The sequence below is a fragment of the Macrobrachium nipponense genome, chromosome 6, assembly GCF_015104395.2.
Source record: "Macrobrachium nipponense isolate FS-2020 chromosome 6, ASM1510439v2, whole genome shotgun sequence".
NCBI classification, from domain to species: Eukaryota; Metazoa; Arthropoda; class Malacostraca; order Decapoda; family Palaemonidae; genus Macrobrachium; species Macrobrachium nipponense.
The window spans coordinates 124,044,243-124,062,563 of record NC_061108.1 but is presented as its reverse complement, the minus strand read 5'-3'; the positions used below and the strand labels follow the sequence as shown (position 1 = coordinate 124,062,563).

At 36.0% G+C, this 18,321-nt stretch overlaps 1 protein-coding gene across 3 annotated transcripts in view; it reads right to left on the bottom strand.

Moving 5' to 3' along the window:
* Positions 1-4,783: 4,783 nt before the first annotated feature.
* The window catches only part of LOC135216121 (uncharacterized), a 212,560-nt gene continuing 199,022 nt past the window's right edge, over positions 4,784-18,321 (bottom strand). For 2 of the 3 annotated variants that reach the window (XM_064251170.1, XM_064251171.1), the window contains exons 14-16: positions 10,931-11,179; positions 7,672-7,782; positions 4,784-7,498 (exon numbers count right to left, since the gene is read on the bottom strand). In XM_064251170.1, the coding sequence (XP_064107240.1) occupies positions 7,010-7,498; positions 7,672-7,782; positions 10,931-11,179 (849 nt within the window). In that variant the 3' untranslated portion in view covers positions 4,784-7,009. The remainder of the gene's footprint in view (positions 7,499-7,671; positions 7,783-10,930; positions 11,180-18,321) is intronic. The other variant, XM_064251172.1, reaches the window with a different exon arrangement.

Genomic DNA, 18,321 nt, shown 5'->3' with positions numbered 1-18,321 from the left:
TGATATTTCAACTACCTTTGTCAATCCTCTCATATACTCATTTCTAATCCTATCTTCCCTTGTTACTCCCGACATCCATCTCAACATTCGCATTTCTGCTACATCAATTTTCTTCTCCTCCGTTTTCCTCATACTTGCTGTTTCTGTTCCATATAGCATTGCTGGTCTGACCACATCCTATGAAACTTTCCCTTCAATTTCAGAGGAACCTTCTTGTCACAAAGGACCCCTGATGCAGACCTCCAGTTATTCCATCCTGCCTGAATTCGATGTCTCACCTCTTGGTCCATGCTTCCACTATCCTCTATATGGACCCTAAGTACTTGAACTTCTGTACTCTCTCTATTTCTTCCCCACCCAATCTTATGCTATTTCCACCATCCTCAGTAATACTGGAACACACAATGGGTTTTTGATCTGCTTATTCTCATTCCTCTCTCCTAAAGGGCTGCTCTCCACCTCTCCAACCTCCCCTCCAACTCCTCCCTCCCCTCTCAACACAATACAATGTCATCTGCATATAATATGCTCCATGGCACTGCTTCCCAAATATCCTTGGTCATTACATCCATCACGATGTTGAAGATGAATGGGCTAAGTGCCGAACCCTGGTGTAATCCAACTCCTATCTCAAATACAACTCTCTTTCCAACACTGCTTCTCACTCTAGTATACACTTTCCTGTACATCTGAATAAGTCTGACATACTTTTCCGGTACCATCTTCTCCCTCAATCATCTCCATATTTCTTGCCTTGGCACTCTGTCATAGGCCTTTTCAAGGTCTATGAATACCAGATGCAGGTCTCAGTTTTTCCCGCCATAAATCCTAACTGTTCCTTCTCTATTCTCACTTCCTCTCTTAGCCTGCCATCTATTATTCTTTCCAAAATCTTCACAATGTGTGAGACATTAGTTTGATACCTCTATAATTACTGCATTCCTGGACATCTTTACCTTTAAATATAGGTATCAATATGCTTTCCTGCCATTCTTCTGGTATCTTTTCTTGTTCAAATATTTTTCCCATCAGATCATACAAGATGCTTACCCCTTCCTCTCCTAAGGCTTTCCAAACATCAGCTGGGATTAAGTCAGGCCCTGTTGCCTTCCCATTCCTCATTCTTTTTAAGGCTCGTATCACTTCGTCCGTAGAAATCCCCTACCATTCCCATGTTTACTTGTCCATCCTCTCTTACAAGTCTTTCATTTTCCTTATTTAGCAGTTGCTCGAAGTACTCTCTCCATCTTTTCAGGTTGTCATCTTCCTTTTTTATGACAGTACCATTCCTATCTTTCATTTGCTTTGAAGATGATGAGCAACAGCTTATGCTATAAGAATGAACCTTGGAAGAACAAGATTCCTGTACAACACTACCGTGGTGGCAGCTTCTTTGCCAGCCTCATGTTGAAAGGTTTCACCAGTCAGTAGAATCCCTTTCTCTTCACAGATGGAGTCTATCAAGTATCTCCTCCGAGCAAGAGGTTTTTCTCAGAAAGCAACGAGACATATATCCAGTTATCTCAGGAACTCCTCTTCAGCAGTTTACCAGGGGAAATGGGCAATCTACTGTGATTGTTGTCGTTGACAGGGTTTCTCTCCATTCAAAACTTTTCATTAGCGTATAGCAGATTTTTTGGTCTTCCTCAGGTTTGAGAAACGCCTTTCAGTTCTGCTATCAGGGGCTACAGAGCGGCATTGAGTTTGGTGTTACATCCACGAGGTGTAGACATCTCTTCATCCTGGAAAATCATCTTTTTGTTCAGGGGTTTCAAGCAGACCTGTTCTCCAAGGGAACTCAAGCCTCCAGCATGGGATGTTTCACTTGTCCTGAGAAGTTTCACTAGAGCTCCTTTCGAGCCCTTGTGCCGATCATCAGACAGAAATTTGACGCTCAAGACAGTTTTCTTTTGGCCTTGGCTTCTTCGAAGAGAGTGGGGGAGCTTCATGGCCAAAGTTACAATGTGAAATAATACCAGGGGTTGGGGGTCTGTGACCTTCGAGTTTGTCCTGGAATTCATGGCCAAGACCCATAATCCCTCGGTGCATGACGACAGATTTCCCTTTCCATTCCATCTTTGAATGACTTTGTGGACAATAACCCACAAGAGCTTGTTATGTCCTGTCAAGAGCCCCACGTTGCTATCTTAAAAGGACTTTGACATCTCAGACCTGGATGTCATAATCTTTTTGTTGGCACTGGTCGGTCAAAGAAATGTTTCCAGGAACACTTTCTTTTTAGATAAGTGAGGCGATCAAGCAGGCTTATTTGTCTCTTGAGGTTCTGTCACTTGAGTCTGTGCAGGCTAGAGCACATGATGTCAGAGGTATAAGGTCCTTTCTGGCATTTAAGAAAAATTATGCTGTTCATAGGATTTTGAACGCTGGTACTTGGTTGCGCCAATCCACGTTCACATCATTTTACCCCATAGATGTTGCCCACAGGTCTTATGATGCATTTTCCTTGGGTCCTGTGATTTGCTGCCCAACAAATTGTGTAACTCACCCATTGCCCTTCACTGGGCAATTTTGTATCTTACCTAGTTTGTGTGGAAGAGAGAATGAGCGAGTTGGCAAGGGTCCTTTTTTTTTTTTTTTTTTCCCTACGAGGGGGTTGAGGAATAGACCTGTCATATCATATGCTGGACTGGTCTGATGCAAGTGAATAAGGTAGTCATACTGATAGTTAGTTTGCTTTATGTATTTTTGAAATAATCAAACACTATTCAATAGCAAATACTCTGTTCTCTAGCAAGGGGGAATGAGGAGTAATAATAAACCCCTGTGAGTATATGGTTTGTTATTTGAACAGTCAGAATTTTCTTTAGTTTCCTAGATGCAATGAATCTCCTCATATATCATTGTATTGCAACCCAGACAGCTGAGTTGTTAGATATCAGTTTATCTTTTCACGGGAATTGGTCCACCTTCTTTAGAACTTGTTTTTCTAGAGGTGGTCTGGTTGGTTAACTCCCAGCTGGTTTAGTGTAAGTCTATCCTATTGTTAAGACCGAAGGTATGTTCCGCATTTGAACAAATTTTAAGGTCAATTTTTATTTTTCATAGCTAACAAACCAGAAGTCTTAACGTGTACTGCCCACCTCTAGCCGCCCCTCTCTATCTTCTATTTCTCCTGGGTTTGGAAAGAGTAAAGCGTCATGAGGATCCAACGCACAGTCTCTGACCAGCTTTCACCTTGTACATGTAGGCATTGCCAGACCTCACAGATTCCTTGCTTTACAATCTTTGATTGTTTTAACTGCTTACCAGCTGGCACTTGGAAAATATCCTATTGTTAAGACCTTAGGTTTGTTTGCTATGAAAAATACAAATAGATTTAAAAATTGGTCGTATTTCACTCTTATCTTTATCAGTAGAAGAGAGTTCGGGTAGGTGATGTAAAGGCAAAGAACTTGCAAGATTAAAGTGAATATTGTGATGTGTAAGAGCCTATTATCTTGGCTGCAGTTTTGTCAAGGAATCTTGTTCTTCCAAGGCTCATTCTTACAGCTTACATTTAAGAATGAGCCTTGCAAGTACAAGATTCCTTTACAACACTACAACAAAGATAATAGGCTCTTAAAAAGTACCTATTGCAAGAACAAGATTCCTTTACAACACTACAATCAAGATAATCGAGACTTAAAAAGTACTTATTTCTTAAGGTGCGTCCACATGGTCGAACAATGTCTTACGGACAAACATTGTTACCATATCATAGGCGAAGCAGGATGACGTCATAAGCGTTGAAACGATGGACGTAGATCTGGCAACAAACAGTGGTACCAGATGAGGTTGTATAACACTGTTTTTACTCTGCTCACAAAGCAAAGGCCGGCAGACAATTGTTAACCGATAACAATTTTTGTCCATCGGACATTGTTCGACCATGTGGATGCACCTTAAAGGGTTAGGAATGAAAAGTAAGTAGAGCTAAACAGAGGACTAGATTGAAGCTTTCTGTGCAAGTGCATTTAGTTGCTATTGTTGTCCAAGCTGTCTTGGTATAAATGTGATTGATCATACATCAGCTGTGGCAAAACTCAGTTCACATATCCCAACAATCACCTTTAATCTTGCAAGTTCTATGCTATTACATCATTTGACATTCGAACTTTCTTCCACTAATAAAGATAATCGAGTATTTCTTAGTTTAACCAGACCACTGAGCTGATTAACAGCTCTCCTTGGGCAGGCCTGAAGGATGAGATATTTTTACATGGCTAGGCACCAACTGGTTACTTAGCAACGGGACCTACGACTTATTGAGGAATCCAAATCACACTACATATATTGAGGAATTAATTCCTCTGATTCCACGTTGGCAGAGCAGGGACTCGATCTCTCAACTACCAAATTGGTAGGCGGGAACGTAACCCACTCGTCCAAATGAGGAACTACTGATAAAGACACTTTCCAATCTCTTCCACACCCCCCTTTTTACTTCCTTGCTTCATATATCCTATGACTTATCTCACCCTACCATCAACTATTAGTCAAATACTTTATTACAATATTTCCATCATAACATTCAGTGCACCATCTTACTTATCACTGATAAGTTATCAAAATCACCTCTATGAAAAGTGACATGTTCTGGACTTGGCTTGCAAATATTTCCATGATGGAATACATATCACCTTTTTAAGAAGCTTGTCAACCACATGCAAGCAATGCGGTCTTTTTGAGGATTTATCAGCCGCGTGCAGGCAGCAAAATGAGGGTTGCCTTGCCTATAAAATTACACACTCAATACGCATCCTAGGTAAATCATTTGAAAATCATTATTTCAATTCTATAATTTAGTTCAACAGAACATAAATGTTGTCATATGTATTTATCAGGATGTTAAACAAAAATAAAAGAAAAAATTAAAAATACAAATTTCATCCTAATAATTTACCATTCACATTTAAATGTAAATACTGTAATAACCGATGCATGCATGCATACATACAATGTAAAAATGTCACAAGGTATGCAAGGTTTGAATGAGCCATTCAGCATTATCATACTTATGTGTATTAACTATTGTCATGTTAAGCTATCTTGGTAAACATAATACTGTATCTCAAAAAAGTAGTTTGAAACTTTAGGTACATGGTGTCTCTTCTAGGTCTCACTAATCAAAAACAACATATTAATGTGGCTGCACAGTGTAATGTATGCTCTGCCTGAATCATAAAACCTAATTTTACACAAAAATTTATCCTTTATAAAAATTCTCATTAATACTGTTTTTCTTGCTTTGCATACTGTACAGTAATCATATCAATCACATTTTTATATATCTGTAATCATGAAAAGATATATATTTGTCAGTTTCTGTGAAGATTCCCAGAAAGGACATGAAATTATAAGTGAAAAATTAAATAATTTACCTGCTTGCAAACATATCAGTTAACATCTGCTGGCTACTTCACGTTCCACATTAAAGTACACTTGGCTTTCGTTCCTGATAATTGTGACCTGATTAAAATCTGTTGACTTACTGTATGTAAATATTTACTATTTGAAAATATTCACTTCTCACACAAAATTAAACAAAATCTGAGTTTGGTGAAGTAACTAGCTTGCTGGATTTCAATTCATTACTAGTTTTATCTACCTAAGCTGCCCAATATTCACTCGAGAAACAAAATGTGTAAGATACATTTTTTATGATGCATCTCTTACACACGAAAGGCATATGAAAAAATTATTTTAAACGACAAAATAATTTGGGAACAAAACTGAAAAGTTACAGCCTGTGAAAGGAAGGAGTGAAAGCATTTTCAAGGAATTAGCTTCAAAATAACAAAGCCAATCCATTATGCAAACTAATTTCTAGAAAAATACAGCAGCCCAACGCACATTAAACTACTTGAAAGAAGCTTACTGCCCATTGGGACAGCTATAAAAAATGGCTTTACAGGAAATAGACCTTCAATATGTTAAAAAGCTGAACTTAATGAAGGTGTAGAAGCAGATATAGTATGATATTCCAACAATATTCATAGGTAAAGGTGCAAAGTACATGAAGTGAATTTTGGCAAGCCTGCATTTCCTGGCCTTGGCAAGCAAAGCTAAAAACACATCATGATGAATTTCCTTGGGGATAGGGTTTCCAGATGAAGTTCCTTAAAAATTATCTCCAAATGAGGATCCCCAAAACAGCATATAGCCAAGGTTCTAAAAGAGGTAAGCTTGAGCTTCACCCCCGACAATGGCAAGATCATATGTACAAGCATGGAAAAGTAACTAAATATATAATATTTTTGTGCTTGTGCTATCCTATCTGTAATTCAAAAAAATATTCTTAATATGGAAATATCACAGACATCTGAAAAGCAACCTCAGCAGAACAAAGATTGTAATCTCATCTTTGGTACACAGTAGTATATGAAATTACAAAGCACCTAGATTCATTATACAGTCTGTACTTACAAAAGAGTTAAACTATATATGGCCCTTTGAAATATATGAAAATCTGTATATTTGTATAAATTCAATATTCAACAGTCCCTGTGACCAACTGTTTCTTCATATAGTGCAGTAAACAAATTTTCTAAATACAATACATACAAAGCAAAGTATTACGTCTGTTAATGAAGAGCCATGCATAAAAATGAAAAACAATTGTCATGTCTGCTGAATATGGCTCTGAAATCCCAATTCACACAGGACACACAATTCTTACAGGAAGATCCCGTACCAGGCTGACTAGAAAAAAACATGGGATAACTACTGGCAACAGCAGTTAAGACTAAGTGGAACATGAGTGATTAACATATTCCGAGGGGCTAAGAGATGAAACTACTCATACTAATATGATACAGAATACAGCTATGGCACAGAAATATTAGAATATACTGTAGTGAGAAAAGCATTTCAGCTAGATGTTTATGTATTTATACACGATTGTACTGGAATATCTCGTTTCCCAATATTCGTTTTTATCAACTTACTTCTTAAGAATATACCAAACAGCTTACTTAGACTGGCATTATATATAGTGCACTACAACTAATTAGGGAACAATGGATTTTCTATTAGATGTCGAACCATCCTTTGAAAATGTATTTGAACGACTGCTGACCATTGGAGGGGTAGCAGTACTATCTATTTTTTTATTTGCAACACTACATGATCTACTTCGAAGGTCTGTGGCACTGGAAGTCAAGGTACGTGAAGAGGATGGACTAGTTCCTCTACCACTCATCATTCCATGATTACGACCAGATTCCCTCATTGGTGATCTTGCTGCTCGACCCATTACTGCACTTCTTGAACGGGCAATTATATTGCCATTTCTAGCATCAACTTGCTTACGTGGCTCTATTTTTTCAGTTTTAGGTACATGTGATGTAGGGGAACTAGTCTCGGTAAGATTAGGGGCTGAAGACTGGACTTCGCGTTGACTGCGGCTCGACCTCAGATTGCTTGTAATAGTGCCTCGCACTTCTGAACGCCTCGTTGGGGTCCTTGACCGTAAATCTGCCGACTGCGTTCGAGCAAACTGAAATAGTAACATTCAACATTTCAAAGTATGTAATTACATGAATTATAGTATTTTCAACTAAGATTAATTCCAAAGTAATAAAGTTGAAGTTTAAGTTTACCAAGTTCTTATAAGAAAGTTTTACTGAGATAACTATAACAGTGAAGAAAAAATTGATGACAAGCCCAAACCTTAGAACCATCTCCTGAACCCTCATTTAGAGAGGATATTGTTTGACCTCTTGGAGCTGAATTGCATTTTCTGTTTGAGATTTCATCTTCTGAGGCTGAGCTTCCTGTGGTCTAAAACATCAGAAGCATCAAGTTACTGTATAGATCCCATACGACAGCAATTAGGCTACATCTAGATACTAATTACAAGGCATGTATAGAAAAATTAAAAATAAGCCATTTACATCTGCCATTTTGATTATCAGGTAAAAAGCCAAACTAAGGATTAAAAGAAAACAATATCTGTATCTTAGTGTGACCAGTGTTATACAAAAAGATGGATAAAATGCTTTGATGCTTTCCTAAGTGGAACAGAACATTCTAATGGCAAAAATAATTGCGTAGTTGCATGAAACGTAGCATTTCCCAATAAAAGATCTGCAAGAGCCAGTAAAATATTATTCATTCCGTAGCAAAAAGACATTCTGTTCTTAATTTATAACTGGTCAACTTTCTTGAGAAGTTTTGTCCCTTGTACATGGTGTATAAATGCAAGCCAACAAAGAAGCTTCTCATTCATAAACCCAACTTCTCGGTAAAATAACATACTTTATTTAAAAGCAAAATCCAAGGCTGATGCCAAATAATCTGGCAACTCATTAAAAACTCGCCTGGTATCTTCATCCACGAAAATGGGGAGAGGCGAAATACAAAGGTAAAAATCTTTTGTTACTAAGGATCAGAACCATACTGAATTTAATGGGATGGAGTAACCATTTTTAACCCCAGAAAGATTACTATCACAGAGGGTATCAGGAAATAGAGCCATTTATAAAATTTTGCATGTCCAAAAAGAAATACTTATAGAGCTTACAAAAAAAAATTTAACCATGGTTTTAGAAGAATAAGCACTTACCATACATAAAAAAAACATGTAAAAAAACACATAAGTTATTTACACTTCTCAGTATTCACCCATGGTTGGTGTATCATTAATCTGATGTGCAATATTACTGTTTTTCATATCTGCCCCCAAAAATCTAAACCCTGCTGGCAATAACACTAGAGCTCTAGTGTTATTGCCAACAAGGCGCAAACAAACCTCTATTTGTTTGATTGTATGGTGTTTTTACGTTGCATGGAACCAGTGGTTATTTAGCAACGGGACCAACGGCTTTGAGTGACTTCCAAACCACGTAGAGAGTGAACTTCTATCACCATAATACACATCTCTAACACCTCAGTGGAATGCCCCTAGAACTGCACTCAAGATACTGCCATAATATGCTCATTTAATTCAAATTATTATTAGTGATTAAACCAAAAACATTGTGCAGCATCATATAACATTATTGCAAGGAATATGTTCTTAGAACTGGAGAAGTTACTAAAATGATCAAGTATATTTATATTGTACAGTAGTATATGAATTAAGACTTTTTGATATACTAGCTGTTAACAAGTTTATGTTTTAGAAAAATGGTACTTATGCTTCTAAATTTACATAGTATTAATTTGGACACCTTTTTTAACAAATACTTCACAACATTTGATCTAAATGACAGGTTTTAGAAATCATTTTGGGTTCTACTTCAGCTGATGTACTAATTACTCAGATCTGCATTCTCAGTATTATTAACCTAACTACTTGATCTGACACCTCTATTGTTGTTTGCTTCATTACTCTCCCCATCCTGCCACTCCATTTGTCATTTTCTAGTTCCCCCTCTCTCTTCAATAACTATGAAGCTGGAATATGAATCTCAGCAGTTTTCAAGAGAAACTAGATCATGGCTCACTTTTCTCAGAATTCAAATAGCTGGTTATAATATGCTCATTTGTTAAGGCTAATTACATACAAGCACCTTTTTATTGCATTTAGCTTTCAGACATGAAGAATGTGAAGTAAGTTGAAGTAGCTTTCTATCATTTGATTTTGCATTATTTTTGCTCTTTTAATTATCATGGTAATATTTTCTATAAATTCCTTTTAAATACACCATAATTCAATCTTGCTTATCCCCCAAAATTTTCATATTAAAAGGCACCATGTGTGACTAATTAACTAGTGTTGAGCTAGCACAGTGGTGACAAATTATCATCATCTCTCATATTAACTGGTCCAGCTCATCTGAAAGGAATAAGCTGGCCAATACTTAATGCAGCCTTGCACCAATAATCATTACAGTTTGTACTTTACTCACTATAAAATTTACCTATTTGACTCAAGACAGGTGCCTTGGCAGCTTTCAATAGAAAGCTAAGAGAGTACTGCTAGCTATTACTAAAGTAAATTGTGAGATGCTTTCAAGATGTAAATAAGGATATCTGAAATAACATTGACAATGGACTAAATAACATTGAAAGTAGGTAATGAGTACAAATTTGGTCTAATTTAATTGAGTGCTACATTAGTCACTGTCAAATGGGAAAGACAACCGTTTTGGCTTTGGCTATGTTTGACAACAACCGTTTTGGCTATGTTTGACAATAAGTAGAATACAGTAATTAGAAACTTATTATAATTATGCCTTATTTGGAATTTCCATTCGCCAAAATTAGTTTAGTTTTATGGTCCCTTGAAAACAGGCATCTTATTTGACCTACCTAATGTGGGAAAGGTAGCTCATGACCTGCTGATTGCCAACCAGTTTCTTTACCTTCAGTATTATTTGCCTGAAGTATTTAACTGTACATTGGTAATATTTTGGAATGACTGCTGAAAAGATTCATCTGTTCCTTGGTTTGCAGTGGCTTTTATAAATGATCCTGGATGCTCAATTCTCCTTTCTAGTTCCCATGGCTTTTACAAGGCCCTGGATTCTCATAATTCTCCTTTCTAGTTCCCATGCTCTACATAAATCCCAAGATTTTTTCTTGTTAACTTCTTATGATCAGTCTTGACTTCAAAAGATATAGTTCATAAAATCAAGACAGGTGGGAGTTGAGGGAGCATTTCTTGGTGGAGTTTTATATGTATTTTTAACTAAACACTTGCAAAGGGTAGTTGTTGATGACCACTAGTACGTATAGGAAAATACTCTTAGCGTTTCTCAGAATAGTATTCTTGGCCAACTACTATTTATCATTTTTTTTTTTCATTTAATTATAAGCAATGCTATTTTTTCATTCACTACTTATATATAACAGATAAATTAGTGCTGTTGAACCTAAGTTGAATATGTTCTTATCAAGACAATATGTAAGTTGGAATAAGAAAGTCTTCAATTTTAAAATGGAAGCAAGCAATTTCAGCAAAATGGAAAAAATGAAGACTTACGGTATGGCTTGGTGTGCGCTGAAGTGGAGCTGCCCTTTTGGCTGACTGTGAAGGTTCTGATGAGGCTGGTGTGCGTGGGCGAGAAGTTGATGGACCTTGAGCACTGTTGGGGGTTTGGGGGCGTGGGCAACCAGGACTGGGACGAGAGAGTGACCGCGTAAAGGTTGCACCACGGGTGAACGTTCCAACTGGTGCTGTTCTCTTGTTACTAGACTGGGTATCTTCGTCTGTTGAAGTGTCATTATTAGCCTGAAATTTAACAATAAATAAATGTTAGTGATGTAAAGGGGTACACGTAATATGCAAAATATGCAACATTAAAAATGGTGACAACTTAACTCTCGTTAAAACAATTTTTCATGTAAGTGAAATGAAGACTGTGGATAAATGTTTAATTCAGGACTACTATTTACAATTTACATATACCCCTAATTTACAACAGCTAATCAAAAAGCATAAAGCTGGTGTGGCAACTGCAGCATCACTGATTCCAAAATTTTCTAATTTATTTCATTTCTGTGCTCAAGAAAAAAGATAAACAGTTGATCTCACCTAACAATATAGTATGAAGGTAGTTCAGGTTCTTTCAATCTTCCAGAAAGAATAGTAGTAACTAGAATTTCTGGTGTGAATGCATATTGCAACTAGTATTCATATAACTAAACAGAAGAATTAATTTATCTGCTTGTATTACTTTATGGGGAGGGGGGGGGGGGGGGGGGGGGGGGGGGGATGAAAGTAATTTGGTGCCAGGAAAATCACAAATTAGAATAATATAAGGCCCAACTATGATTAACCCCTTACAAGATTAACCCGAGATATATCGTTATCAGTGTGCTAAAAATTTTGGACTTACCACGAGATATCTCGTTGAAAAGTTAAACGTGAATATTGGGCTAATACGAGATTTCTCGTGGCTCAGTATTGTTACAGCAGGCTTCTCCGAGATATCTCGTCCTATATCATACGTTTGGCAGTGGTATTTGCTGCTGGAAGTCGTGAGTTACCAACGATAATTTTCTGTATTTTTTCGTGCAGACGACGCGTCATTAGTAGCACTTCAGCTGCCATCTTTGACCTTTGTTTTTTTTGTTTTTTGCGTATTTTTGCCTAATTAAGGTAAGTTTGGAAGGTTATTATTTTTGTCATCTTAGACTGATTATATGTTATATTATTGATTCATCGTGTTGCTGTTGTGTCTTGTTAGCTAACCCCATGAGTATTTTGTGGTATATAGAGTAACCGGTGATCTTGAGAGGTTGTTCGTTCGTTTGTACGTATTTTATATCGTATTTTTGCCAGTTCTAAGTAAATTTGGTTGTTTATTTGTCATCTAAGACTGTTTATATGTTATATTATTGACTTATTATGATGATTTCGTGTCGTTTGTTTGTCTCTTGACCATTTTGTGATACGTCAAGTATAATTTTTTCCAAGGATTTTTATTTTTCCTTTTTTTACGATGAGTACGCACTATTTTACTAGCTCTCCAGTGGTGACTTTTAGAATCTTCTGTATTTCTTCATTTTCACGTTTTAGGTAAGTTTCATTGTTCTTTTTTTTTTTATTTTAGACTGTTTATATGATATATTGTCGAGTAATTTGTTAGTATCTTGACTATTTATTTATTATTCTAGCCTTTTATTTATTTTTTATTTTAGCCCAGTTATGGCAAATTACCATGACAACAGTGATACTGAGGAATCATTTACAGAGCTTGAAAGTTCTGGCTCAGAAGGCGACAATTCAAGCTTGGATGATTCCAGTGACGATGACAGCGATACCAATACAGATACAGATACAGTAATGGATGAAACACAATGGAGGAGAATCGCAGATTCTACTGCCCCTCCACCCCCTCGATTTCCATTCACAGGGACAACAGGTCTCAATATCCCAGGGAATATTGAAAGTATGTCGCCTTTAGATTTTTTCCATGTATTTTTTGATGATGAACTGATTGAACTTATTTGCACTGAAACCAATAGATTTGCTGAGCAATGCAATGCAGACCCAAATACGTGGCATCCTGTAACTCCACCTGAACTCAGTTTTCTTAGCACTAAATACTTTGAAAGGAATTGTGAAGAAGCCTGAAGAATCCTTGTATTGGTCTAAAAACCACTTCTTAGAACCCCAATTTTTGCTGAAACTATGCCTTTCAAAAGATACAAGAAAATCAGGCAGTACCTGCATTTTTCTGATAATGAAGCATACGATGCAAATTCGCATCCTAATCCCAAACTGAATAAGATATATCCTATTTATGTGCACTTAGAAAATAAATTTAGAACTGTCTACACCCCACAGAGAGATATTTCAATTGATGAGAGTCTCTTGCTATATAAAGGAAGATTGGGATGGGTACAATATATCCCATTGAAGAGATCAAGATTCGGCATAAAGTTCTTTATGTTATGTGAAGCGAGTACAGGATATGTGTGGAGTTTTTTTATTTATGTAGGTAAAGGAACACAATTCGACCAGGATTTCAATGAATTGCCTAAATCCTTATAGGTTGTAATGACTTTACTGAAACCTCTTTTGAATAAAGGCTATTGCCTTACAATAGACAATTATTACACCAGTCCTGAGTTAGTGGATATTCTAGTAAAATGTAGAACAGATTGCTATGGCACTGTTAGAATAAATCGAAAAGACCTGCCAGTTTCATTGAAAACTGAAAAGTTGAAGAAGGGGGAAATGTCTGCTTATCGTAGAGGTAAAGTTATGGCCATGAGATGGAAGGATAAAAAAGATGTTGTTCTACTCTCCACAGTTCACAATAGTGATGAAGTTGAAATTGCGAGTAGGAGAGGTACGAAAAAAAAGCCCAAAGTTGTAGTAGAATATAACCACACAATGGGTGGTGTGGATAAGTTGGATCAAAACTTGGCAAATTATCCTGTTCCCAGGAAAAGAACAAAAAAATATTACAAAAAAGTTTTCTTCCATCATCTAGATCTAGCCCTTTGGAATGCATATCAGTGTTTCAAGATGAGTAATGAAAATTGCTGTTCATCTCTCAAATTCAGGTTGGAAATAATTGATTCAACTCTGAAGAAGTATCATGCTGAAATCCCTCAAACAAGACCAGGTAGACCATCTATTTCAGCGAATCCTACCCGCTATTCAGGAAGGCATTTTCCAATTGACATTCCTCCTACACCCAAAAAGAAATTTCCTACAAGGCAAGGTGTTGTTTGCTCTAAGAAAAGGGATAATAATGGAAAACCGATCAGACGAGAGTCTCGCTACATGTGTGAGATATGTGAAGTTAGTCTGTGTATAACCCCCTGCTTCAAATCATACCATACAAAATGATTGGGAAATACACTGGTTTATGTGAAGTGAAATTTTTTTTTTTTTTTTTTACCCAAATGAAGAGAAATATATGATTTTGTTTATTCTAATGGTGAAATTTTTTTTTATTCAAATGAAATGAAAAAATACTTTTATCAAAATGAAGTGGAAAAATAAAAAGTTATCAAGCATCAATATGATTTTTATTCAATTCCTATTATCAAAATTACTAAAACAAAGCATATGAGATATCTCGTGATAGAATAAAATGATTATAATTTATACGAGATAACTCGTTATTGGCCATAAAAAGGTCTCAAGTGGAGTTTCTAAAAATTACAATTTTACATAAAATAATCACAATTTTCTGTTGAAATCAAATTAGAATAGAGTCTAAACACGTTATATTTTAATTTAATTCAATAAAACAATTAGATTCTTTTTGAAACATTATGTTGAAAAAATAAGTCTTTTAAGGGGTTAAGCATATACAAAAGAAAAGTAAGAGCCCAGAGGAAATCCAAAAAAGAGAGAGAATCACAACTGGCAATAACTCCCCTTTTTATTCTACATTTAAGAAGTGGTTGTTAAATTTAAGTGATGAAGGAATTACACAAAAGATGACAGCTGGTTGGGACACCCCTATACATTTACCACTGATGAACACAAAGGTACATTTCACTGCAAAGTTTTGGATGACATTTGTTTGACTTTCCAACACACAGTCAAGACAAATGCATTTATGCTTGACTTAGTATATAACACCCAAAGCAAACTGCCACAACAACAGAGCAGAATCTTTCCATTTTACCTACTTCCAAGACAACTCTGACTTGTTTCTAGGCGTATCAGATAACTTCTAAAACCAATGAGTCAACAAGGAGGAAACATGGGTTCACAGTTTTGGACCTAAATCAAAGATTCAAAGAAAGCAATGGAAAAAACATGATTCTCCACGTCAAAAAGTAAAGCAAGATTTTATTTGTCAGCAATGTATGTATGTATTAGCCTTTCTTTTATGGACTGATTTGTTTGTTTAGTAGCAATGAAATTACTGTCATCAAAACCAAAAATACATAATCAGGATTAACAAGGAAAAATAGTAGTAACTTTTCGAGAAACATTCATTCAAATTAAGCACATTCCTTATATACTTTCACACCCTTAAATCCATAAAACTACATATGAATTTTTGAAAGCCAGTAAATATAGACTAATTAAACTTTGAAGAAACCTAGCTCCTTCAAAATAGCCAAAAGCTTCCTTTATAAGAAACCAGTAGAGAAGAGACACTCAGTCAACAAGCACACAGTTAGGGGATCAGAAAATCATTCAAGAATGTTTGAGTCATCCAATAAAAAAATTCCATTGGTCAATGTGTTTGACAAAACAGCAATTCCAAATCTTTTTAATGACCAACAGTGGCTTTAAAATATACTGTGGAGTACTTGAAGGCCAAGTACTATTCAGTTTTCTTCTACAAGGAGTTAGCAATATTTGAACATCAATAGAGCAAATTCATTGAAGTTAATGGAAATTATGCTGAAAATAAATTAAAGGACTTTTCAAGTGAAGATTTCTAAGAAAGGCATAGAATTTTTTGAATGACCCTCCTTCATACCAATCACACATGCCTAAAATTCCTCCCAAAAGTTAAGAGACATACACATATCAATTTAATATATAAATTCATTAATACACTGTAAATGCCGAGATATTTGACGAGACATTTCATGAGCACCAATAAGCTTGGTTCCTCATCCTAATTAAGCTAGAGATGCAATTCCATAAATCAAGAATATGAATGAATACAGTGGTAGATATATGAGAGGAATTTCATATAGGTAAATGTTTGTGTCTATCAAGGATCAGCATGAGTCCCTTGTTATTCATAAGAAGTTGAAAATTACAAAGAAGGACAGAAAAGACTCTCTGGGAGGTGCTACATATAAGAAGATGACCTAGGATTAACAGAATTGGATGATCAGGTTGTTCTGATATTTAGAAGATGGAAAAGTAAAACACAGAAGATTAAAAATCTGTACAAGCAAAATTATTTAGGTGACTGGAAAAGAAGCAAAGGTATAGTACAGTCAGTACAGTAGATATGTGGTTGCTGCAGAAGTGATGTACTGGTTAACTCATAGTATTTAGTTTAGTTTACAGTTTAAAGAGATACTCAAAACTGCCATATGTAAACTGGGCGAGCAATTTCCAACAATTGAAATGCTTACAAAAGACCAACTGGAGAAGTGAGGGAAGTGATTCATGTGGTGGAAGGACAGGCATTAAAAGATTAGAATATTTCTGATACCTTGAGAACTCACTTTAAAATGTGGAGCAGGTATGGAGTTGGTAAGATGACAGTAGTGATGGCATGTATGAAGTGAAAAGAGACTGCCAGAGTACAGGTAATAAGAGTATACCATTTGTAAACACATGCAAATATTCATGATGTGTCTAAAACCTGTACTGCTCTACACAGTAATCATGGGCACTTACTAAGAAACTGGACACTTTGAAAATGGTGTGTTAAGATTCATGGCTGGAGTGAGTTAAGGCCGTGTAACAAATATGAAAATTACAGAAAGATGTGGTTTACAAAAGCTTGAAAATGGAGAGCAATCTCAAAAATTGACAGTTTGGACATGCAATGAGAAAGGCGAGTAGCAGTTAGTGATACAAGTAGAGAAGTGGCTAAACAATTGCCATTAATAAAGCCTAGAAAATCATGTAGAAAGGGTAGTGATAAAGACCTACACCAGACAGAAATTAGAGTAGAAAGCAAATAAGCTATAAGCAAGTGGAGACAGTTTGTCTAACCCTAAAAGCAGTGTTTCTTGAAGGGAAAAGGTGGCACACATTAATTACTTGGGGGGGGGGGGGGGGGGGAGAAAAGAGAAAAGCATGGTCTGGAGTTGAATCTGTCATGATGTACTTTAATCTTAAAATCTACATGAAATGAATATACACTGTAATCATTCACAGCAATCATGTATACAAGGAATAATACAGGCAGCACCATTTTTAAAAATCTCCATTATGTTTTTATAAATCTCTTTTATGTTTTTTTAGTCTCCACTGTGTTTTTTCTATTCAATTACAAAAAGGAGAAAAATTTCTGTTCCCAGTTAACTTCATCAAACCATTCTGACTGCATAAATATTTAGTTACGGCCCAAAAAAGGAACTCTAGAATATTTAAAAGCAATTACATAAAATTTGATAGTATACGTATTCAATTTACATACTTAGGCATTTCTTTTGCCATAAAAGACAATGGCTTTAATATAAAATGATCTTTCATATATAGCCAAAAAGAATAAAAAACAAACAAACTTCTTTCTGACTGTACAAATGATGAAGTTGAGAGCATCAGAAACTAAATTAAACTTCAACATAGTCTAAAAATTAAACTCAGAGGAATCTCCAACATCCAAAAACTTACTCTAGAGATTTAAAAACTCCTGTGGCTATACCTACTGTAGTCTTATGAAAAGTGTTTAAAGCTTCAATTCAATTTAAAAAAAATGTAAACAATTTGTAAACAATTTACACATATAGGTTAACTTGGACAAAATTAAAGTAAAGGCTCATAACTTAATAACTACTTGCAACTTCGACCCCTAGACTTCAAATCAAGCAAGTGAGAATCCAAGAGATTTTATGAGATAGTAACACAAGAATTAGTAATCTGGAATCAGACCAACTGCAGCCACTGCTTGAGGTAGTAACACAAGAATTAATCTGGCATCACACCAATTGCTGCCAGTGCTAACAAAATTTTTGTTTACTATAAATAACAATTTGTCGGAAATTGTATTTTTCCTAACTATACAAACCTGAGGTCCTTTAACAATAGGAAGGTACTTAGCGGCAGCTGAACCGGTCGTAAGCTTCGAACAACGGGGTTCGGTAGTTAAATACTTGTCCGGCAGTTGGCGGTCAGTTCGACTGCAAGGAGAGGAGTCACTTTGCTTTAGGCCCAGGAAACGCAGAGTTAGGGGTGGCATGAGGTGGGACTATATGTAAAGGACCTCAGGTTTGTATAGTTAGGAAAAATACAATTTCCGACAAATTGTTATTTGT